This window comes from Vigna radiata, chromosome 2 (assembly GCF_000741045.1).
Source record: "Vigna radiata var. radiata cultivar VC1973A chromosome 2, Vradiata_ver6, whole genome shotgun sequence".
Classification (NCBI taxonomy): Eukaryota; Viridiplantae; Streptophyta; class Magnoliopsida; order Fabales; family Fabaceae; genus Vigna; species Vigna radiata.
In genome coordinates, this window is record NC_028352.1 from 22373658 (window position 1) to 22399555 (window position 25898).

The following is a 25898-nucleotide window of genomic DNA, read 5'->3' on the forward strand; positions in this document are numbered from 1 at the left end:
CCCTTCAAATGCAATATCAGTCAAGATTTGGATACTACTGGCAAGTAATAATTTCCAAAAAAAAAAAAAATTCATCTGATTTAAGTTCGAAGTTAATAGCTTCGATTGTGCACAGGCAAACACGTTATAAACTCGAGCAACTGTCAAAGTTCCTACACAGAACTAGAAGTATATAGCAATATTTGACGAAAATGATCCATTAAAAAATCTAGACAATAATAATATGTTGTCACTGCAAATGCATATTTACAGACATGTAAACGGCATTGATTGAAACGGATTTTGTGCAGAAGGGCTAGTTAATTTACCTATCAAAAAACTATAAACAGCGTTATCAAATGTAAAACTAATACAATTTCAGGTTAGTGTCGCACATATATCAAAAACCTGAACAGACCCACCATAGTTCTCCAAATATTTTAATCATACCATCTACTTTCAAGTTTCAACTCACACCACGATATATAGCACCAGGTCGAAGATCATCCAAATTGTCAATATTTCTATATCCGTCAAATTCTCTTAGACATACCCAACCCCGCCGGGTCAGAAAATCACGGTAATCATTTTCAGTGTAAAATACCTTATCTTCAGTATGCACAGGAAGGTGCTCAGACTCGTCATAGAGACATAATTTAATGGCCATTCCTGCAATTATAATTAGATAAATATAACATCGTAACTTATTAATACTAAAACCTAAAAAAATACTTTGTAAGATTCTATATTCTTTAAAAGTAACAAGCAAAATAAAATGACAAATATTTTATATATGTTATTTCTAAGGGAAAAAAAAACATTCAGAAAGATTTTTTCCTTTCAAAAAAATTGTTGTCCAGCTGTGAAGCGATTATTTACTGGTTCAATTGCAAACCACTTTTGTGGTTTTAGTATTCCAGATATTAAACTAGTTTACCGGTTTGACCAGTCCGGTTTTCACACATAGCAAAACCAACATGTGAACTTCAAAATTGCACTGCATCATACGAGTAAAGCTCCTAGACGTTAAAATTAAATAAAACCATTAAATGTGTACATATCACAACAGTAATTAGACGAATACAGTGAATCTAACCTTCATCAAGGTGAAGAGTGTAACTTCCAATAGGCATTTCACGGTCAATACTTCGGATAATCTGGTCCTCATCCTCCAACCAAAATGTGCGTTTAGTTCTCAACCTAAAAGCAGCCCTGATTGCCTCTTTGATGGCTTCTGGTGTGCCGTCAATACCTATTCGTCTTGTATAATCACACCATTTAACTGATATAACCCTTCCACAACATGACTGACTTTCTCCACCTGCCAAAGTAGGAGAATTGGTTGCACAAATAAGATAGCAATTAAGCTAAAGAGGCGGGGGCGCTAAATATAACTGATTCCATATTTTGCGGTATGAAATAACAATTTATTTTACCATGTTTTTCAGGTTCTACAATACTTTCCAAAAATTAATCAAAACTGCTGTCACAATGTACATTCACCAAGACTCGATGATTAACTTCTTATTTTTGCAGTCATCTTCTCTTTCATTGGTGAGAAAGCAAACATGCATCAAACTATGAAGCCCTACATAACTTACCATTTCCAGAAGTCTCTCTCCAATTCCAAGGAGGGACTCCGCCAGCTGCAACAGCATCAGCTGTGGTAATGGCAAGAGGATGTCCATCATGATCCAGACTTCTCTCAAGATTGAGTGTTGGTCTTCCAGTAGCTATATGGCAAGTATTTAAGAATTATGGTAAATGAAATAGCAAAAATTATGGTAAAGGAGATAAAATGCATGTCCAAATTATTTTTCAAAGAGACTCCCTCTCCTGAAATGTTAAGGGCTTGTTTACTTCTATTTTCATTTCCCGTTTTCATCTCTAGTAACAAAGTTGTCACCTTGTTTTCAACTTGTTTCCTGGTTTCAAAGAGTTGTACAGGAAACAGATAAAACAAAACAAAACAAAATTGTTTTCACTCAAAGCAACATTCTTTACTCAGAGAACAGACCCTAAAATCTTCATTCTACAATGTTGAGAGAACTAGTTTTGGGCATTGAAATTCTGCAAAATGTAGACACCAGATGATACAAAAAATGATAACGCTAGGCGATATGCCCCTGAATAATTCCTCCCACCAATATAATTGCATCCTTATGTGGTCATGCATAGCAAGAAGTAGTATGAGTACTTCAGCGCATTATTTGGGTACTGTACTAGACATTATAATTAAGTGAAACTGATAAACGATAAGCATTAAGCAACAAGAATAATTTTTCCCATATTGTGAAGAAATAATTATATGGCCACACGTTAGCAGAAAGAGTTCCTAATAAATTAAGATAACTAGAACTATACTGAAGAGTACAGCATTCGAATTATCATTTCAACAAACTGTTTAAGGTAAAATTCCACCCTTGATGTTGCTCTTCCTATCATTTTTTTTAAATATTTACCTGAAAAAGAAGCATTAAAATGCTGAAAAGTTGTCTATAGTGTTCGTTAAATTTCCATGCAATACATGTGACTATGTACGTACATTAGCATGGTTTTTTCTTACACTGGTTTAAAATTCCACCATTATTATGTTACTCGGATGTGGTGTGTATTAGCTCTTACCAGTATAAGAATCAAGTCAAAACCAAAATGCCTCGAGGAATTAAAACCTCACATGATTCATTTTGGGTGTTCGAAATTTAAAATGATGAAGGACACGAGTAAACAACAATACAGAGTACGTAGGCAGCTGAAAGCTGGATTACAATGACATACCTTCTACAGGTCCAAAAGAGATGCTAGTATCATCAATACCTGTAGAGCAAGACAACCAATTAAATTATTGTTCCTAAAGATGAGATGAGTGAAATTATAACCTCAACAGATATCCAAAGTGATAGTTTAACAGCACTGCACAGGAATTAAACCCCACTATCAAATTGTCGAGATTTATACTGTCCTATGTGAAACAGAGATATTCGACTTAAGGGTAAGGCTTTTCAACCAAGAAATAAACGTGATTTCCAATCACGCTTACTAAACTTATACAAGGAAACTGAAAGCTTCTTTACTCCTTGAAATCTGTGCTTCACAAGAAACATAAAAATCAATCACCTCGTGCCAGCAATTTTAGACCAAAATGCCATTATTTTGGATTAAATTTGTTGGACTTTTGAAAATGCAATCCATTAAGCAGTTACCTTGGGTTTCCCCGGTTACGTTTTTCCCCACACAAACTAATATTCCCGAACAAGAATGTTTGAAAGAGATAATGAAGTATCTCGGTTTCCAGACAAAATTTGTCAGATTTGGGAAACTCCAGAATGTTCAGCTTTAACCAATGTCACTTACACCATCTGTTTTAAACAAACCGTCAAAAAAGTATCCACATCAGATATCAAACATCCCCACTCCCGCCAAACTTAGAGATGCAGCTTCACAAGTAATTTGCTTACAGAGATTGTGTGATCAATATTCCGAAAGAATCTTCAGACTAACTTATTTCAGGCCTCCTTTTAGCCCCAACAGCAGTGCATGGTTAGTACAGTTTAGTTCTTGCACCTAGAAACTATTCAGTGTAGTCCCTCCCCGTGAGCTTTCTAATTCATTTTAGAACGTTTTAGAACTTACAACTAGAAACTACTCCTTTTAATCCCTACAATTTTAGACAACAGAATTATCACTGAATCAACATTGTAAGAACAAGTTTAACTCTCACACTAATTCACCTCAAAAGTCAGATTCCTAGAGTGATCTGAACCTGGTGCAACAAAATCAAACATAACACAATTCAATTGAAGGATTCCCTAATCTAACCTAACGGTTCACAGAAGTGATGAATTACAACGAGTGAACTACTACCTTTATCAGCAAACTGCATGAAAGAATCAACCTTTGGCGGAGGAGTGGGGCTCTTGTACTGCACGTTCTTGTTCCTCTCTCTGAGGATCTCGTCAATCTCCTTGTAATACGACATCTTAGCAGAGCCGCTCCCTCCCCGGTCCTGGTGCTTGGCCTTCTTGAACTCCTTCAGGAGGTTGCGCCACTTATCGGTGCACATGGTGGGAGAGCGATCAAAACCCTTCTCCCTCATCTTGGCGGATATCTGTTCCCACAGGTGCTTGTTGGACTTGGAGGTATTGAAGAGCGCGTCCATCTCGCGGCGGAGGCCAATGAGCGAGCGCGTCTCGTCCTGTACCCACGTCTCGGCCCGTTTCTTGGGGGCCTTGATCTCCACCTCGGGGTCTTCTCCGCTGCTCTCGCCGAGGATCATCGGCGGCGGGTGGTGCGGCGGCGGAGGCGCGAGTTCACCGTTGGAGACCACCTCGATCATCATGTCGCGCGCGCCTTCCTCCTTGTAGAAATCGATCGGACGCGGCTTCTCCGACAAATACATGGTTCGGTAAGTTGGTTGCTGTATGTGTGAGAGTGTGAATTGTTGGTTTGAGGGATTCTATCGCAGAAGGAAAATTGAGAAAGAGAGAGTGATGACGATGGTAATTGTAATTGTAAAAGTTAGGGATTGGGTTTTTGGGTGAAATTTTGAAGTGGTGAAGCAGTGAAGAAGGTTAGGGGTTTTGCGTTGTGTGTGTCAGCGTGAAGTAAAAGCTTTTTTGGATGCGGTGGAAAGCAAGGGGATGAGGAAGAGGGACGTGTCTGTCTTTTCTTGACAATATTATCATTATTATTATCATCATCATCATTATTATTAACTATTATTATATCTTAATTAATGATATACTGCTGTGGTTTCAATTTTTTTTTTTCTGCAAACAATAAATTTTCAGAAAAATAAAATTAAGTGAAATTACTTTTCAGGAGGTTAAATTTTTATCGGTATATCCAAATATATATATATGATTAAAAAAGTTATATAAATATTAAATTTACCTGCTCATCTCTTAAATTTTAAATAAAAACTATCGCTTATTAACAAATTTTGTCACGTGTATTAATTAGACCATCTTAAAATTTGATCATCACATGATTAACAAAGTAAGATTTAATATGATTAAGATTATATATATATATATATATATATATATATATATATATATATATATATATATTATATATCATTTACTTTCATTAACTCTATAATTTTAGTGCTGTGGTGAAAGTTTAATACATCGTTAGCTTAATAAATCATCAATATATCTCATTCTAAAACAGATATATATTTTATACTCTATTTCCGAAATATAATATATATATATATATATATATATATATATATTATTAAGTTTAATTTTTTTAAGGGTGTGTTTATTTGGGAGTAATTGGGAGAGAGTGATTGAGTGGATTTGAGAAGATTTAGGGTAATTTTTTTGTGTCTTTATTTGAGTGGATTTGAAGGTGATTGAGCGTGGATTTGGATATGAAATTTGTGAGAATTAGTGTAGGATTTGATTGATGTGACAGTTTTAAAAAATTTGTTTAATTGATAAAAATTGAAAATTACTAAAATGCCCTTAAATATTAAAGTAATATAAAATGATATTTGTTAATGTTATATTTGATTGTAAAAATGTTTATTAAGAGTAAAAAATTGAAAATAATTATTAAATACTCGAAAATCATTTTTTAAACTTTTAATTTTATCATTTTTATATATTTATAATTTTTTTTGTCCTTTTTATGTAATTTTCATCATATATATATATATATAAATAATTGTTTAAAATGAAATAAGGGTTCATTTAGTTATTAAATAAAATAATAAAATAAAATAAACAATAAAAACTATGAAATCTATTTTTTTGTAATTTTTAATTTTGTCCTTTTTATATTTTATGCCAAAATAATAGTTACATAATATAAAACATACTAATATCAGTAAACTAAGCTATGCAAGAAAAGTCTACGTTTGACTAACGATAAAAGAAAAAAAAATCACAAAATACACATACGTTGCATAAAGTAAAATAAAAACAGAACTACTAAAACGAAAGGTATATAGATTAGAACCAAACTATAACTTCTGCAGCCCTTGCATCTATTTTTGGTATTTGAACTCCGACGACCTCCACTTTAAGATTTCACACCATATTTGGTTTTAGCATCAGCCGGAAGACTTCTACATTCAACCTCTAAAGTGTCATTTAGCATCAGCCGGAAGACTCCGACGACCTCCACTTGAAGACCTCCACCTTCGAACACTGCTCGAATGCTTCAAGGATCATCGCTCATCCTCAACCATGACGGACACCTTCTTTTTCTTCATCATCGACTATGCATCCTCCATCATCACCAACACCCTGTCCATGTGATCTTCGACGAAGCATTCTCCATCATCAACGACAGCATCATCGACTGCTTCAACCACTTTCATCATGGTCGCTGCATCCTCCACCTTCAGCCTTCCATCCCAACGCTGCGCCGTGGACATTATCATGGAACGCTGCATCATGGCCGTCAAAGCTCCTTTTTCAGTCGCTGTAACCGGATACAATGGTGGTGTAACCGAATACACCTTTGGTTGATTTTCTTCTAGGCGCTGTAAACGGTTACGCGGATGGTGTAACCGAATACACCTCTCCTTGTTTTTCTTCCAGGCGCTGTAACCGGTTACGCGTACTGTTGTAACCGAATACAGCATTCCAGTAACCTCCTTCATCCTCTTCTCCACTGTTTTCATATCATCAATCACCTCCTTTCTTCATCTACCACCAACGTGAGCTTCTTCATACACCACGGTGCCTGCAAACATTACACAAACAAACCATTCAGTGTGTTGTCAATGGTGCAAGCATTTTTTTTTGTGTGCAATGCTATGGGTGAAGGGAGGAATCTCCACTGTTTAGGGCCACCAAAGAAACTCAGACAAATATCTACAGTTTTAATTTATTATATAAAACTGCAAATTTATTTTATGAATAGGGGCATTTCAGATATTGGGACGTTTTTACCTCCAAATCTTTTCATACATGCGAGTGATGTAACAATCTCACTGATCGCTTCAAATCATCGCTTTCAATTCAGTCAAAGTAAACACGGTAATATGCGTAATTCATCACTCGCTAATACTCGACTACAGTAACTTACTCTCATGTGAACAGACTCTAAACCTAAGTCTTCTTGTACTTGTTATAACTCTTATTACTTTATAAAGTTATTGTATTTTCTCATCAAGTTTTTTTTTTTGATAAATTATTACGTCATCTCTAACTAATATATTTCATACTTTTTTTTCAAGCAATTTCTTTCAACTCTTGAACGTTTTTTAGTTCAAAAATAATATATTTAGATAATTCAACCATCAAAAATCACTTCCATATCACAAATTTATAGACATTTTAATTGAGATCACAAAATCCATCAAACTAATTCATCAATATCCAGAATCAATTCATACGGCCAAGACACAATTATGCATAAAAACTTTATTAATTTTCCATTTGAAGTAGAAAGTAAATGTTAAACGCACATAAGTATTGAAATTTTCTAATGTTATACAGTATAAGATTCCTGTGGTCTAAACAGATCATTCAATACGATTTATTATGGATTAACTATTTAACAAGTTAATCCAATCCGTTTCATTTATTAGTAAGTTAAAAAAACTAAACTCTGACTACTATCACAAAATTGTGATTTAAACAAGTTTACTAATTAATTCACTTAATTATAATTTTTGTTTTGTTCAGTCAAAAAATAACATTTTTTTCTAATTAAAATCTATGAAAAAAATCATTATAAAGAGAATCGAAAATTATATTAAACTCTACATACAATCATATATATATATATATATATATATATATATATATATATAATCGAAAATATGTTTAATACCTGGTTATTATTTTCGTGGGTTTTATTTAAAATCGTCATCAACTTTTTTTCAACATTCAAACGAGGTGGGCAACATTGTCAGAAAAAAAATAGGTCACATCATTCATTGATAACTGACATAAATACTTTGTTCTTTAGCAATTTAAATGTCATTAGGAAAATGAATGAATTGAATAAAAATTACAAAAATTATTATTACTTTAAACGTTGAAAAAAGTTGAAAACCACTCTGAACAAATCTAATAAAACAATGACTATTGATCAATAAAAAATGATGTTAAATTCTAAATATAATAAAAATATATAACATGATCAAATTAAACTCTATGTGTAATGAAAAAACTCAAAAATATAAAACAAATTACTATTTAACATTAAATAATTGTTATCGCTTATGGATCTATAATGTTTTAATCTTAAATATAGATAAATTCATTACATAAAATGGTTTAAATTTAAAGTTTTATTTTTTAATATAGTTTAAAATTTATAAATGAGTTGATATCAACACAATTTACCACAAATACAATAAGATAAGTTGAATTCCTAACGAAATGAATTGAATTTTGACTCATGTAAACATCTATAATTCTTTTTAAAACTTAATCAGACTCAAATTCATAATGTTGCCGTAAATTTTAATATGTTTTACACTATTCATCACAACAAAAATGCCGTAAATTTTAATATGTTTTTACACTATTCATCACAGAAAAAGACCCTTTTTGGAATTATGTATCAAAGAGACTAAAAGATATATTTATCTCTGACTTTTAACTTTTCTTTTTCTAAGATGTGTGGATATTTAATTTAATATACGAAAGATTGAAGTAGTTGTTAATTTCTATGTTCTATTTTGATCGAGTAATAAAATGGGAGTTTTATAAAATTATTAGATAATTTCCTATAAACGTAAGACAAATTTTTAAGACAGTTTTTTGAAATTTATCGAGATCTATTTTTTAGGCAACCTTATTTTTCAATTACAAGTTGATAATAACGTGTAATAAAATTTATAGAACAAAATTTGGATAAAAAAGTTTAAAAAGTCGTAGAAACCCTAACGTAATTTCAAATAACGTGATGGAAGAACCTAACAACAATACATTTGTACTAAAAATAAAAGTATTATAACGCGAAAATAATATTATAGCTTTGACCCTAATAAAATATTATTTTGATGTTTGGGAAAAATATATCTAAAACAGTACTATATTTAAAATACCAAGACTATAGTCTTATTTAATGAGAATTTTTTTCATGTTACAATCTTTATGAACTTCTAATAATCTAAAGTCTTAGCTAGTTTATATAAACGTTTCATGTGAGGATTAAATTTTTTTATTGAACGACATATATATGTTGTTGATCTATCTTTAAGTTTAAATACCAAGTTTAGTACACATGAATAAAAAATTATCAACAACAAAAAAAAATAACATATGGATATATTTCCTCATTAGAAGAAATAATACTAAATTGGAAATGTTCTTAAATATATTCCCATTAATATATTTTGAGAAAATTTATCGATCACAGATAAAAATAACAAATATAAAGTTTAATAATATAATAACATAATAACATAGTTTTTACTTATATATATAATTTTAAGTAGAAAAATAAAATAATATTTTTTTCTTTTTATAGTTACGGATCTTAACTTTGAAAATAACATTGTTAGAATGATAATAGATATTTAAATAACTAATTTAAATTTAGATATATTGTGTCTAAAATAGAATGACTCACCTAAATTGTCTTGATACCAAAAATACACATGAATTCATTGGAAAGAAGAAGATCCACGTGGCATAAGATTTACAAGACAATAATAAGTATAAAATGTTCCTGAATGCATGTTCGTGTTCTTCTCTCATCAGAAATTTGACATCGAAAATATGGATTCTGGTATGTCGTGGGCTGATCAATGGGACAACAACCCAGACCCATCCCCGACATTAGAGAAAGACAAGAAGAAGAGCAAGGACGAGTCAGGTAAGAGCAAATTTGGAAAGACCGTGATGAACTTTAAATGGGTGAAAGAACTCCGCAAAAAAACAACCAAGACATAAAAAAAAAACATTTATTGTTTCAGAAGTTTGGTGACTTGTTCAAATTAAAACATGTAATTCATTCGAGTTTGACTCGGTATAACTTGTTCAATTAAATTATTTATTTATTTATTTTTTATGTTGAAGATTTAAGTTATCTGATTTTTGTTTCTTTTAAGATTTTTCCTTGTTACAACACAATGGACGATGATCCTGGTCTTGTTAAAGATTTCATTATATGTAATAAGAAAATGAATAAAACAATTTATCTTTAATTACTCATTCACAAAATATTGTACAAATATTATTATTATGATAAGAACTTCATTTTTTCATTTGTAATTTAAAACTACTATTTATAGTATTTATAAAATGAATATATTTTTTGATTTAAAATTGTGAAAACTTTTATTTTCATTTGATTTGAATTATTCAAAATTTAAAAGTACTATTTTTAATCCTTGATATCTCATTTTAAGACAAACAAATAATAATTATTTTACTCATTTTTCATATTAGAAGTGTTACGTGTTAAAATTATATAAAAGGCATTATTTGATATCATAATATTTACCAAGTGCAATTTCCATATTTAAAGGGATAAAGAATATTTTCTTACAAAAAAAAATTGAACTCAATCATTTCATATGAATTAAAATAATAGATGACACTGACTCAAACCTACCATTAATTTTGATTCATTCTACCCAACAATCTCTTTAAAACAACACAAAACACCTTTACAGATAATCTCAATATCTATGAATAATACTGTAGTGGTTTTTTAAATGCAATTTATCAATTAAATTATGAACGCTTTATGATTATTTTAAGAATCTTAAAAATAACTTTTCAAAAATAAATTATTTATTATCATTTTTATTTAACTAGTATTTCCTGTTTAAATGACAATTATATAATTATAAACGAAAATATTGTTGATTTAGATGAAAGATAAAAATTAATACGATATAAAAACGCACCGATAAAAACAAAGGAGCCTATAGTAAAAAAAGGAGAAGTAAAATCACTTATATTTTTAAGACTAAAATCCTTTTTTTCCCTCTAATTCATCTCAAAGAATTTCAATCACACTCCTAATTGTTATTTGGAGCAGAGAAATCTTTTAGTTCTTATTTGGTGTAAAGAAGTTTTTCAGTTTATAAAAATAATTTAGTCAAGTTATTTTCGTTATATTAACATTAAGTTCTATCTGTATATGGTCAAGTATCGATTCGTAATATTATTAATTTCTTTTGTAATTCATTTATCACGTAACATGTCACTATTGTGCAATATACAATATTTAATTTAATTCTTTTATTTTAAATTTAAAAAATATTCAAAATGAAACTAAATTACAAATTAAACCTAGTTATATTATATATATATATATATAAATTAAATTTAAATACTTTTTTAATAGGAATAATTTAAAAAAAATAAACTTAATTAACTAAAAGAACTAAATTAAATATAAGATATTATTATATAATAATATAGATTATGTGACATGACAATAACACGTGATAAAAGAAAATAAAAAAAAAAGTCAAAAACTATGAATTAATAATGTCAAAGTAATGATAATATCAATTTAACAAAAAATATAATTATTTAAAAATTAGAAGATTTAATTACATCAAATCAAAATTTGAGTTTTAGTTGAAATTTTCAACCAAAATAGAAGATAAAAAGAATTCTAACCTTTTTTTTTTTCTAAAAGTTAATTTGAACTTGTAACTATTTTTCAAATGTTTACTAACAAATTCCTTTTCAGATATAATCCAGTAAGTTATAGAAATCCTTATAATAGAAAGATCGTTCTATCCAAACAAGAGAAAACCTCTTTTTTTTTTCTACCTCATTAATTGTATTTTGGCTTTTCTGTCATTATATTTGTGAGGTTTTTCAATTTTCATCGCAATCTTATTATTTAAATTATACCGTTTTAGTTTATTTATTAATTCACTATTAAAAAAATGTTGAAACGACACTATGTCACATTGTCACAGAATGTGTGTGCAGAGTTAATTATAAATTCGAAAATAATAATAATAATAATTTTTTTCCTTTCATATTTTGAGTTTCGAAATTCACGTCAAATTTCAATTGCGTCATCTCATTTTCCGCCCAAAACAAAACGTTCCCTGGCGCTCGTCAAGGGAGAAAGAGAAAAGACAAAAAGAGCAGAGAAAATGACGGAAAGTGAAGGAAAGCGTGCGAAAATGCTCAAAGAGAAGAAAGGTGGAAGCCTCCTCGTTTTCACCGGAGGTGCTGCGGTGCTCGCGATTGCGGCGAATCTCGCCATCGCTGCATTAAAGCACCACAAGGAAAAAAATGCAAAGAAGAAAGGTATTTCTTCTTCCCGAACACTTCATTTTTCTCTTACTCTACGCTTTTCAGCGACCTGAAACGTGTGCTCAGTCAATAACTTGTTAAATTTTAAAATCGTTTAACTGAAGCCATTAGTGGAAACTTGTAGATCTTGCAGGTTCTAAGGTGCGTGTTAACCTATCTGCGCCTGAGATTCTTAAGTTAGCTGAACAAATCATTGCCAACTCGAAGAAGGTCCATAATTCTGTAGCGTCGGTGCCTCTCGACAAGGTACTGTCGGTTCGATCTACATACTGTACTGAATACTGATCTCACTGTTTGCTATCTAATTATTATTAGATATTATAAGTCAGATATATTTTCTTTCTGTTTAAACAGCTGTATAGTTAATAGGGTTTGACAGCTTCCACTTTCATCCTATATAACTACACACCTGTACACTTTCAGTTTTTTGAGTTTTCAATGCAGATTACTATACAGAACTTTAACTTTTCTCTTTTCTCTCTCTGTTGCTTTTATCTCTGCGTTAAGGAAAGCGGTTGTTGCTTTTATCTCTGTTCCAACTTCTCACTCTTCCGCATTCTAACAATTATGTCGAATCTCAATGATTTACTGGATTATTAGTTAAAGATGTCGTCCCATTCGTTACTTAACGTCGGTATTCTTTCTTTCACCCGAGACATCGTCTTTGAGATGTAGTAGCATTTTGTTCGTTATCAAATTTTTCAATCAGATTAATGTTAAGCTGCATCATTATTTTTGTAGAATACGCTTTTAGTGCCTAAACTGGAAGTAGGAAATTATACTGCACTGCTGCAGAACAAGTCATGAAACCAGTGAAATTCCAAATAAGCCTCTGGAAGTGCAATCATGTTTGAACCAACTATTAAATAGATGTGTGACTTTGGTAATAATATTACTGGGTAAATATTCAATTTGGTTATCCGAAATATGAGATATTGTCACTTCAGTCCTTGAAAATAATAAAATTAAAAAAGGGTTTTTACAAGTTTAATTTGTCACTGACTTTAGTTTAAGTTTCGAAAATTCATGCGATTTAAGTGACCATGTTAATATAGTTTTAAGGACTATAGTGACAATAAGTAGCTAAGTTCATAGCTAAAGTGATAAAAAAGACATTTATTTTGAATTCTTTTATGGGGGTAAAGTGATAACGTTTACATTTTTCTGGTTACATTTTCACTCTCTTTTTTTTTTTTTTTTGTCAAATTATATTTTTATATGATATGCATTTACTCATTTTCAGTTATTGTTTTGTGTTGACAATTACTGCAGGTTACATATGCAAATGTTATAGAACCTCTGGCAGAACTGCAAGCGCAGCAATTTCCACTGGTTCAGTCTTGTGTGTTTCAGAAAATGGTATCTACACGGGAGGATGTACGCAAGGCAAGTGCAGAAGCAGAGCGAAGAATAGATGATCATTTTGATGCGTGCAGGTTTGCTAACATTAATTTGTAGTTTCTTACACTATTTATGATCTCTACGAAGTGCTGGACGTGAGTTTTTGATGGGGCAGAAATGCCCTACCAATCGAGGAATATAGGATGGATTTGGCAAGGATGAAGTCTTGCCTATTGTCAGTGGTTTCAGATTTTACTGAAATCTAATTATGAGGAGAGTGAGGATAAGTTCACACTACACTTTAAGCTGCGTGCATGGCTTAGTCGGTTTTATGAATTTTTTTGCACCACCTGCCAAAAATTGTTTCATGGATATTATTAGGTTGACTTTTCCAGATCAAATGCCTTTTCATCTCATAAATTATGAAACTGAATATCTGTTGTTCATGCAAGTGGATCAGCAAACGTGAAGATGTCTACCTTGTCATTAAAGCTTTTGCAGTAAGGGGCGAGAAGACAAATGCTGAAGCCAGGCGCTTTGTTCAAACTCTGGTAAGAGCCAAGGAGTTGTTTGAATGCAGTCTAGCTTTATTTATTTATTTATTTTATACAAGATTTTCTTTGAAAGTAATAGCATGAACAAGGTGAATGTAGGATTGCACTGTGTCCTATTATACTTTTCCTTGAATGTATGAAATCCATATTTGATTTTTTCCCAATCAGTGACAGGTGAGAGACTTTGAGCGAAATGGACTGAACCTCACTGCAAGCAAAAGAGAAGAACTGCAGCGTATAAGAGCTCAGATTGACGAGTTAAGCATTAAATATATCCAAAATCTCAATGACGATACGAAGATTTTCCTCTTCAGTGAATCAGAGTTAGTTGGATTACCTCCGGAGTTTCTCAAGGTTTAGTATGACTATTCTTCCTTCAATCAATAAGGATTTAGAGGTTCATAAATTGTCTATAGATATGATTTACTACAGTACCTTATGACTTCATTTGATCCAATTAGCCAGTTCCACCTCATGAGAAAAGGCTTGGTTGTTGTTGTTGTTGTGTTTTTTCACCAATCCACTTAAATGGTGAAGGCATGTTTCTGAAATTTTTCCTTTCCCTTTTTGCATCTTCCCCAAAGTCAACTTTTAATACTCTCATGCATTATGTGCTTTGAAATCTGTGACAAATTAAATTGTTCTTAATCCTCTGTCTTCTATTATTTCCTCATCCATAAATTTCGTATTAATTGTCTTTCTAAGTTGAACACTATTTGTGATTGGACTTGGAATGGCTGCTCTTCAGTCTTCAGTGAACTATTCAATCCTAAAACACCACACTACTTTCCACTTTCTGTAATTGGGACAAAATAGGACAACTAAAGGAAAGGGACAATCATATCACTCACATGTAGGTTTGGGAGTCCTATTTAAAAACGGTGGGGTCATGGAGCCTTTAGTTTTCTACTTACAAGGATGTGTTTGCATATCTCTAAACCAGCCCCCTTTCCTTTCCTTCCCACAGCGGAAATAGGTCAATAATAATTTGATCTCCATTTACTTCCACTCTATTTCTACTCCTAAGTAAACAGTGATATTTTTAGTTTTTACTTATTATACATCCACAAAATATGATACCCTCCATCTCCTTTTGAAAACGATTCTCTCCACAGTGAATTTAAAATCCAAAATTCAGCTCTGAAGTATGGATCTTTCGACTTAACAAAGAAGAATTGAAAGGAACCATTTTCGGAGGTTGAAAAAAGAGAGTATAAAAGAAATATCAGTAACATAAATTGTAAGATAAGACGATATTTAAGTGACTGCACTATTTAAGGTTATGCATAACGCAATGCACTAGTTCGCTCTCCATGTCTTACACAGATTGATTAAATATTTCTTCCAGACGAGTGTGATGCAGATATCTAATTTAACTCTAATCAAGCGATCATGCATTATGGAGACTTGTTTCTGCTTTTGCATCGGCTTCAATTGCTATTTTTTTTTCTGGTTGTAATATTATTGAATTAAATGCATTTCTCCACAGGATTTAGAGAAATCGGAAAATGGGAAATTTAAAATTTCCCTGAGAAGTCATCACGTTGCAGCTGTTCTTCAATTTTGCAAGGTATGGGGAATGGACGTAAACAGTAACTAAATACTTTTTGCTAAATAATTGATATTAAATTGACTCTTGCGCTACATGTAAACTACTAGTGAGAAGAAGCAGAAAAGTTTTGTATATGGTTTAATAAAACGGGTTCTTGTATCCGTAAAAGTTTAAAATTAGAGGAATGACTATTTGACTAATGCTTTCCGTGTGAGTTTGATTCGGGAAACATCCAGACGAAGAAGCTAGTATACGTCCTTCCCTTTGCGTTAAACATCTTTTTACAAAGGACTACAGGCTTTTTTTTTTTTTCCCTCAGCGACTTGTTTTTTTATTTTTATTGATAGTTCACACTGAGTTTTCCTTTTTTAATACATTATTTGGTTGGCAAATTAATTAATTGAAATTGTTGCTTAATGTGACACAAAAAGACAGTAGCTAAACAGTACAGGGATTTAGTACACGATTTTTTTTTTGCTGTTAGATCATTTGAATATTTCAATAGACATAAGCACAACCTCAGAACATCTTTGCTAAAACACTAACATTGTAACATTAGACCATCTTAGTATTTCTATAGAATGTTGTATTTTCTCCTTTAACTTGGTAGATCTTTGTGTTTATTTTTATTTATTTGGGGAAATATACTGACGAGGTCTATAATTCTATATTGAGCACATGAAGGTTGGAACTACTAGGCAGATGGTAGCAGGGGCATATGGGAAGCGGTGTGGGGAAACCAACATTTCTGTCTTGGAAAGCCTGGTAATTTTCATTCATTGGCATTACTCATTGAGGAGTAAGGATTCCACTTATTTATTTTCTATCAAATACTTCTATCCAAATTCAGAGGCGTAAATTGTAAATTATTTTGTGATTGGAGTGTGTTACAGGTCACTGATAATTTGACATGCATTAAACCTCTGGTTATTTTGTTTTTATTAACAAAAAGTTTTGTAGAAAAAGTATGTTTCCTATGTAATTTTGAAGTTTTATATTGCTAATGTGAGCAACTTTACCAATAAATAGTAGTGACTATTAAGACAGTGGTACGTATTGGATTTGAATGGATATAGTTCAGTTTTAAATTTGTATGAGACTATCAAATTATGACAAATATAAATTGTAGGTTTGTAAGACATCTTTCATATTGTTATCTATGGTTCTTAATTTTGTTACTTCTAGACTTGTTTATTAGTATAATCATTTTAAAGTTTGTTCTTGTTGATATTTCATTGGGTTGATTCAGGTGCAGCAGCGTCACAAATATGCTCGTTTACTTGGTTTTTCATGCTATGCAGAGTATGTCATCGATGTTAGAATGGCAAAGACTCCAAAAAAGGTTGGTAATCTCATCATGGGAATGCAATAATCTTTTTTTTTATTAGAAACACTAGAAAGCTAGTTAGATTATTCCATGAATTAGTTTTCGTTGGTTTGCATATAAGTGGAAGAGCATTCCATTGAAACTATTTTTTTTTTGTGAGTTTTTCACAGTAGATAAATGTTTCTGAAAGAAGGAAAGTAAAACTGGGCAATGTATCATGCAACCAGGCTTCTCTGGTTACTCACTTGTTTATACTTCCTACCTCTATACTAAGCTTTTCTCTTCTATCAGGTATTTCCTTATATGAATAGGTTTTAACACATCAATTATGCTGAAAAGTAAAATCATAAGAATGTTATTGAGATAGTTGTTGTTAGATGTTATTTGGTACTAAGAGCAATTTGAGCCCTTGTTCTGTGCATAATGTTGGAGGCAGCAAGGATCAGTAGTCAGTAATTATTATAAAAAAAGTACAATAAAAATGAGTTGTTTTCTTAAAATATTTAAAAATGAGTATCTCAAAGTTCTAGTGTAGTTCTATAGTTTACACAAAAGATGTCTTAGATAATGACACACATGAGATTAATTAGAAATTCATTGTAAATATGCTACATTTGGGTTTCTCTTTGATGACAGCAGGTGCAGAACAACCCTAATTTAAAATTAAAATAAATGTTTTGTGAATTTTATTAGCTGAGTCTAGTCTAATAAGGAATAACTGCAGCATGCTAGATGATACTGGGAAAATAAAAAAGGAAATGGTAATCAGAGTTGAACTTGTTTCTTTGCCATAATCTGAGTGTAATTTGTAATTTGAGAGATTACTATATTTAATTTTGCACTGTTTTTTAAACTCTTTCGGTGATCCTGATATCTGATTCTGGATTTTTCTTCTGAATTTCATCCAGGTGTTTGAGTTCCTGAAAGACATATCAGCAAGTTTAACTGACTTGGCCACGAAAGAACTTAATATGTTGAAAGATTTGAAGGTTTACATTTTTTTGGTGTATGCTTTTTACATTAATTTATATTTATCTCATTACTGATTTCATTACTGATTTCATTATGACATCAGAAAAAAGAAGAAGGAGAGCTTCCATTTGGAATTGAGGACCTACTATATTATGTAAAACGGATTGAAGAACAGAGCTACGATTTGGATTTTGGAGAAATCAAGCAATACTTTCCGATTAGTGTGGTTCTATCTGGGATCTTCAAAATTGTCCAAGATCTATTTGGTAATTATATATCTTACATAACGTTCATAAAGAGTGGTTCCCGAGCAACGATTTGTCAACTCAGTTAAACTGCTTAACTGGGGCTGAACATATTTTATCATTATTTTTTTTTACTTTTCTAAATATTGATTTCTTCGTCATATAATGTATATTGATACTTATTCTTGCATTTTTCTCACAGGCTTAAGGTTTGAGGAGATTTCAGGAGATGTTTGGCATTGTGATGTTCGTGTTTTTACAGTGCTGGACTTGGGTTCTAGCGAACTCTTAGGTTATTGCTACCTTGATTTGTTCGCAAGGTCAGACATTTTAACTATTTGTGCTTCTGCTACATCAATTGTTTGCCAGTGAAAGGTGGGCACAGTTTCATGTTGTTTATTATTACAGGGAAGGAAAATATGGTCATACTTGTGTGTTGGCTCTCCAGAACAGTGCATTAACAATCAGTGGGGCAAAACAGGTATTTTTTTTCTTGTGAATTAAAGTTAAAGTTTATAATTATTCTGATTGTGAGCACCATTTCCTAAGTAGTTGGGTAGGCTTTGGAAATTTCTTTTCTTATCCATGTAAGGGACAGTTTCGATCTCTGTTTTGGTGCATGTGTCGGTTCTTATATTCAGTTTAATATGTTTTTTTTTTAAGAAGTTGACACTTCGTAACTATCAGATAGAAGGGCCTGCTTAAAAGTAAAAAAAGACCATGCAAGGAACACCAAAGAGGTGTTGTAGACACAACCCTATCTCATAACATGTCAGGGGTCCATAAATCTCCATGAAATTTCATGCTATCTGTCCACCTTTACTCACATATACCATGGGAACAGCATGAATCACATTACCTTGCAATTCTGGTCTTTATCTTTCTTCTTTCCAAACCTTTGAAGTGTGTCATTGCTATAAGAAACTTTACCAACTGGAAGGATACTATCAGAACTCTATCAAGAGCTGTTGTCAAGAGAAAAACAAGGGCCTTGTAGTTCCAGTCTTGACCTCAGACCTTTGATGCATGGCTTGCCGTGATGTATCTATTTTTTGTTTTGTTTAAATCTGTATGGAGAATAAGAGACCAACATGCTCTTCATGCATGGCTGTTTATTAATAAAATTAGGACCTTGGGAATTGTATGAACAAAAAATCATGAGCTTCTTTCTCTTAAATTTTGTTCCTTTTTTGTTTATTCAGATACCAGTTGCATTGCTAATATCTCAGTGTCAGAAGGAAGCTGATGGTAGTTCTGGATTATTGCGGTTTTCTGAAGTGGTCAGTCTTTTCCATGAGTTTGGCCACGTGGTATGTTTGCTTTTGCTTCCATTAAACATGATTTCGTAATCAGAACCATATTTTTATGTATCATGATATGCCTTATAATTCTTCTATTTGCTAGCTTGGGTTTGGGGGAAAGGTAAAAATAAATGGAAGTTGTCTATAATTGACATTCTTTTGGCAGTATTTTACATACATCTTTTCCTTTTATTTATGATATTTAAATATGTTACAAGCATTGTTATCAAACACTGAACTCACTGACTAATGAGTTGGCAATTCTAGGGAGAGACATTGAGTTAACTCGCTTTCAAACTCATTTCTTTTTGAAGTCCAGTAGACTTGGTGAACATGTGCAAATGTGCACAAAATTGCAAGCTAAGAAGTGAGTTTGGGGTGGAATTATTGTTGAAAGCATCAATTATAAATGTCAGTTGTAATTTTTTGGGAGAATTAGGGTATAGAAATTGAAGATTTGTTAGATTTGTGTGGCAAGGAGGCGTTGTCGTGATTAAGAAAGGGTTTGGGGTTAGTTGGCTATTTAGGGTGCTGCAAACTTCATGAAACATCATTCTTTGCCTTAGAATAGTCTCAACAGTAAGGCTTACATTTAAATGATTCCATAAGCTAGAAACTAATCCAAACTGGGGCCTTATTTTGGTTTTTGTTTTGTATCAATGAACTTGTAGCCCGGAGTGAATAGGTCTTGCAGATGTTCCTGTCAGATTATTTAATCCTGGGGGTTTCTTATTTGGTCTGTTATTTCACCAATGCACTGAATGGGCATACTGCTGTGAAATTGGATTTTTAATCTTTGCATGCTGTGCTCTATGCCCTTGATTTAAAGAGTTGGGTGTATTGTTTTTTATGATCTACTCAATTTTTATGATTACTAATTGCTCTACCTCAGTTATTAAGTAAGATTCATTCTGTAATAGCTTGAATTTGGGTATAAATTGTGCAGTATTTTCATGCAAGTGTGGCATAATACTTGTTTAAATGTAGTTTTGTTTGCACATGACATTATTTTCCTTTCACCTTTATTCTGATGTTATTTTTGAAACCACTTTAGGTTCAACAAATTTGTAACCGTGCATCGTTTGCCAGAGTTTCTGGATTGTGTGTTGATCCAGACTTTGTGGAAATTCCTTCTCTACTGTTAGAAAACTGGTAACAAAATTAATATATATCCATCGGTGTTCTAATTCAAATTTAGGATAAACATTATAAAAAGATTAATCAAACATAGATTCTAACTTCCTACTTGTAGGTGTTATGAAAGCTATTCTCTCAAGTTGATTTCGGGATTCCATCAGGTGAGTTACACTAATTGTTCCCTCCACAATCTTCTAAAACTAGGTTAAATTTTTCTTAATATATCGTCATTTTTTAGGTAACCTCAATCTGACACGACTACTAAATACTTTTTTGAAGTATTCATATATTAACTGTCACTTGCAGGATATTACAAAACCGCTGAAGGATGACATATGCAATTCAATTAAAAGATGGAGAACTTCTTTTTCTGCACTTAAATTGAAGCAAGATATTCTATGCTGTATGCTATACATTTTCATTGTTTCAGTTTACCTCTATATTTTCTAAATTTTCTTATACTTTTACTTATCTTACTTGATGCTTATTTGCATTATATTAGTCTGGTATGGAGAGTCATTTAAGCTGTAATCTGTAGTTCCTCTTAAATGGTAGTTAGTTAGATTACATTGTCATATACAATGGTTTGACCTCTACAAAGTAGAGAGTAATTCTTATCGTCTGGGCTTCGATTTAGAGTCTGTTAATTTATATAAAAAAATATATATTTTTGAAGTGAACAATGATTTCAGTTTTGGTTAGTATTCTTCATCATGAATTATACAGCAAGTGAAATTGATTTTTACAGGAGTGGCAATTTGTAGCTTTCTAGTAAATGGAATTGTTTCTGGTTGTTAGAAATGATTTAATGTTTGGTTATTATTCTTAAAACATCTATATTTATCCTTCAGAAGTAACTATACTATCTATATAGAATCGATTCGTTTATACTCACTTTTAAAATGTCATTCCTAAGCATAAATTGATTTTTAAGCATAATTTCCTTCATAATCAATTCTACTAAAAACTAAACCAAACATACCTCAGTCAATAGCTGTATATATATTGTGTGTGTGTGTACGTATATAGGCATGAATGTATTCTCAATGTGCTTTTGTTAATAGTAGAAGTGAAATTAGATAAGTACGTAAAATGTTATAAGCACTACTCTCTATTTGTGCGTGGACTGTTTAGTTACTTTTGACTACTTTCTATCAGTACGTCTCATTATTTAACTTTAAGATCTGCTTGTTATCAGGTCTTTTTGACCAAATCATACATTCCACGGATAACATAGACGTGCAGGAATTATTCAAGCATCTTCATCCCATGGTAAATATTTAACATCACTTATAATTTATAAGTTTAATGTTTTGTGATAAAAGAGTGAGAGGAAGTTTTGTTTAAATTCATTTTGCAGGAGATGTTGGGCTTGCCCATACCAGAAGGAACCAATCCAGCGTCATATTTTCCTTCTACTGTCATAGGTTATGAGGCAGCTTGCTATAGTCGTATATGGAGTGAGGTTTGAATTACTCATTACATTGTGTGATACCCTTGTCAAAAATAGTGATAATCATGTTTCATTGCAAGCATCTTTTAATTTTCAGTGATCCATGGATAGTTTTCTCACTTTCCTTATTGTGTTTCTCGAAAAAAAAAAAGTCTTCCCCGATCATTGAATTTGAAAAATTAAAGCTGAAGTCTAAAATGTTTCAGGTTTGTGCTGCTGATATATTCGCCTCAAAGTTCTGCAACGATGTTTCAAACCAGCATGCCGGCATTCAATTCAGGAACAAGGTAAGTCATGGCATAGACGTCCTGATTTGGGAGCCGAAAATTTAGCATTATATTTATATGAAATTCGTATAAAATTTTCATTTCTAATATTATGTACTAATTTTTTGCTCTTGGGATAACGGTAGCATGCAGCAATTTATTAGTTTGTTCTAATTTTATATCCATACTGATTTAAAAACATTTGCAGGTTTTGGCCACGGTCGGAATGAAAGATCCTAATGATGTCTTATCAGACTTTTTAGGAAGAGAACCATCAATCCAAGCTTACATTGAGAACAAATTCAATTATGTTTCGTAAGGCTTATTGGCTGAATTTGTATATTGGCAATTTTTTTTGAAGCATCGGTTTTCATTGATAATTAATAGGTTATTGTAAAAATTAATATATTTTATTTATTATATATATATATATATATATATATATATATATATATATATATATATATAAAAATTAATGTAAATTTATTTGTTTAAAGTTTTTCTCCAAATTAAAGAAACATAATTTTAGTTGGTTCCCTAAATAGCTTTTCAAAATAGATGGGAGAAATTTATATCATATATATAACGTTATGTTTAGCTAGATTTATTCCCTCAAAGATGTAAGACGATCAATCTTTTCTGTGGATATTTTTATAGCAAACCTGCCGAAACATTGGTTGCAGGGATTTCCAGATCTTCATTCCCAAAATAAAAATTCATATCTCTTTTCATCCTCGTACTAATTTGATACTTTGTCCTATTTTCGACCTTATCCAGTAATTGAGTATATATCTATATCTATGTTTTTATATTATTTCAATATTGATTATTTAATTTTTATAAAATGACAAGATAGTATTAAACATTTAACATCAAATTTTTAGAAGATAATTATATAAATTATAAATTGGAGTATTGAATAATAATTGAATAAAATTATATAAAATATTATTCAATAATACAAATAAAATTTTATAATAACTAAAATATTTATTAATTTTGAAAATATGAAAAAAAAATATCTTTAAAAAATTATATAGAAGAATATTTAATAATCTATTAATTTTGAAAAGTATTATAATGATTTTTTTTATACATTAATGAGTATTATAATATACTAAAATGAATTTTTACTGAGAAAAAGGATTAAATTAATGGTAATTTAAATTTAGAGAGATTTTTCATTTATTAAAATTAATGATAATCATATTAAAATTATTATAGTAAATGAAATGTTTTTACATAATAATTGTGATGATAAAATTATATTTATTATGATAATGATTTTAAAAATAAATATAATTGTATAGAAGTCATTAAATATTATTCTACATTATAAAGAAAACAAATAAAAATATTAGAAAGAATTAAAATGATAAAAATATGTATTTTAGAAACGATTTGATACAATATTTAACTAGTTGAAATATTGGAAGATCATTAAAATTGTCTGAGCTGAATAAATAATTTTTTAAATGAAAGTATGAATAAAAAGTATTACATTATTTCGTAATGTTTATATGATCGAAGACTTGAAATTTGAAGAAAATTAAACATTTTTATATAAAAAGTAAACAAGAAATAGAAAATATATAATAATTAAATGTTAAACTTAAAAGCTAATTGGTTTATTGAAATTAATAATATACCATTTTGATATAACTACTAAAAGAATGTAATTAAAAAAAGCAAGATCAAATAGAAAAAAATGTTAAAATCTGATTTTCTTTTTTTTGGTTAAAAGCTAAACTAAATGCTAAAATTCTAAAGTGATTTCTGAACATATTATAGAGAAAAAATTAAGTATGAATGGAGCTGATGAAAGTAACACCTAACCACTCCTTATAATGAACAAGACAATGCAAATAAATGATCAATATTACCAGCTTCGTTGGGGAAAAATGGCATATTTTTCTATGAATGTAGATCCCAGTTCCCATTATTATTTACCAGTGGAAGCACAACCGACTCTTATGTATATATACTTTTCTTTTCTTTTTTAAATAATAGAAGTTAAAAATTAAATGTTATGAAGATTATTAAAATGAAAAATGTCATTAAAATTTATATTTAAGTTATAAAAAAGTCCATGCCAAAAAAAATTATAAAATACATTTTTTCTTAATATATAATGTCATAATCATACAAAAAAATCAAGATATTTAATATTCATTGCAGGTAATTTATTTTTCAATTACTTAAATGTATAAAAAAAAAGACTGTAGAAATTAGTAGAATTTCATGATTAATTTTTATAAATAAAAATAACCTTAGGGTAATCCAATTTCTAACTGAATCAACCCTAGTTGTCTATTTAACAATCGGTGGTGTCAAATCAAATAAAAAAAACATGCATTAGTAAAATAACCAAATGTATGTGCAAACTCTGACTTCTACTCTTCTAATTCAAACAATGTTCAAAAACAGAATCTCTAATCGCCATTAGATTCAGCCGCCAGACTCTTCAATCGCCACCCACCGGCACCGGCCGATCTCCTTCGACTACCACTGTAAACCAGATCGATCGTCGTTGCAACTGCTTTCGGACGTTCATCGTGGATGGTTCTCAGTATGAGCAGTAGGGAGGGTTTTAACCTTCATCGTATGGACTGGGCCCAACACTGATTCACGGGCCAGGTCAAGAACCTAAACTTTTTTATATTTTTTTCAAGGCTTAAATACAACAAAAAATTTTTAGTTTTTAAATTCAAATATCATTTTTTCCTCAAAAAAACCTTTTAAGTTGGAAGACTCTTGACATTATGTGATTTGACAATTATTTGTTATTTTTATGAATATAATGTTTTTATTTATTTTTTAATTTATTATTAACTTATTATTGTAACTAATTTTGTAATGTATTAATTTATTCTTTTATTGTAAGTAATTTTTATTATTTTTTAATAAAATTACTTAGTTTTGTATTTAAATTCTTAAAAAATATAAATAATTTGGTTTTCGTATTTGTTCAGTTAGTTAATTTTATATCCTTAATTTTTTTAATTCAATTTAGTGTTCAAAATTTTTAAAACGGTCTAATTTAGTTTTTTCAACCTAACACGGTTATATATATATATATATATATATATATATATATATATATATATATATATTGCAGTTGTAAATAAGTAAATTAAAATAATTCATAAATAGTCGACGTAAACAAAATATTATATAAATAGTAAAAGTAAACAAAATATACATAACTTCTTACTCAAATGAAGATGATTATCTCTCACTTACTTGCAACCACATCCGCTACTGGATTACGAGCTATTTGTAGGGTCTCCTTAATAAGATTCCACCTACATTTTTTATTTTGATACATTTTGATATCAAATTTTATATTTTTTATTTTATCATGTAATTATTAATGTAACATCATAAAATATAGTATAAAATTATATAAGAGTCATAACATATTTAATAAAACAGGAAGAATCGATAATGAGAGGAATAATAAAGTTATTTAGAATTATTTATCAATAATTATAAATTAAAATTTTATTTACAAGATAGCTAAACAAAACTATATACATCATTTATAGAAAACTAAACA

The 25898-nt window shown here is 30.5% G+C and overlaps 3 protein-coding genes across 7 annotated transcripts; 2 read left to right on the top strand and 1 right to left on the bottom strand.

Moving 5' to 3' along the window:
* Positions 1-173: 173 nt before the first annotated feature.
* Positions 174-4619, bottom strand: LOC106756456 (trihelix transcription factor GT-1). Of its 3 annotated transcripts, none has more exons than XM_014638893.2 (5): positions 3844-4615; positions 2758-2796; positions 1581-1712; positions 1076-1300; positions 174-648 (listed from the first exon to the last, which is right to left on the bottom strand). In XM_014638893.2, the coding sequence occupies exons 1-5, from the start codon at positions 4376-4378 to the stop codon at positions 446-448; spliced, it is 1134 nt and encodes a 377-aa protein (XP_014494379.1). In that variant the 5' UTR covers positions 4379-4615; the 3' UTR covers positions 174-445. The 3 variants fall into 3 exon arrangements, with proteins under 3 accessions (XP_014494379.1, XP_022634546.1, XP_022634547.1); XM_022778826.1 differs by lacking the exon at positions 174-648 and adding an exon at positions 691-976 and having other exon boundaries at positions 3844-4619; XM_022778825.1 differs by lacking the exon at positions 2758-2796 and having other exon boundaries at positions 3844-4617.
* Positions 4620-9676: 5057 nt separating this feature from the next.
* LOC106753386 lies at positions 9677-9859 on the top strand. Its single transcript, XM_014635188.2, has one exon. The coding sequence runs from the start codon at positions 9678-9680 to the stop codon at positions 9849-9851; it is 174 nt and encodes a 57-aa protein (XP_014490674.1). The 5' UTR covers position 9677; the 3' UTR covers positions 9852-9859.
* A 2092-nt stretch (positions 9860-11951) lies between these two features.
* Positions 11952-22724, top strand: LOC106755630 (probable thimet oligopeptidase). 3 transcript variants are annotated; one of them, XM_014637817.2, is made up of 20 exons: positions 11952-12185; positions 12316-12437; positions 13464-13627; positions 13993-14083; positions 14261-14440; positions 15576-15656; positions 16323-16403; positions 16888-16980; positions 17874-17954; positions 18041-18203; positions 18385-18502; positions 18591-18663; positions 19385-19492; positions 20538-20635; positions 20736-20781; positions 20927-21023; positions 21819-21892; positions 21981-22085; positions 22280-22360; positions 22548-22724. In XM_014637817.2, exons 1-20 carry the CDS (start codon positions 12029-12031, stop codon positions 22656-22658), a joined length of 2124 nt encoding a protein of 707 aa, XP_014493303.1. In that variant the 5' UTR covers positions 11952-12028; the 3' UTR covers positions 22659-22724. The 3 variants fall into 3 exon arrangements, with proteins under 3 accessions (XP_014493303.1, XP_022634548.1, XP_022634549.1); XM_022778827.1 differs by having other exon boundaries at positions 12325-12437; XM_022778828.1 differs by lacking the exons at positions 11952-12185; positions 12316-12437 and adding an exon at positions 12471-12821.
* The last annotated feature ends 3174 nt before the right edge of the window (positions 22725-25898 follow it).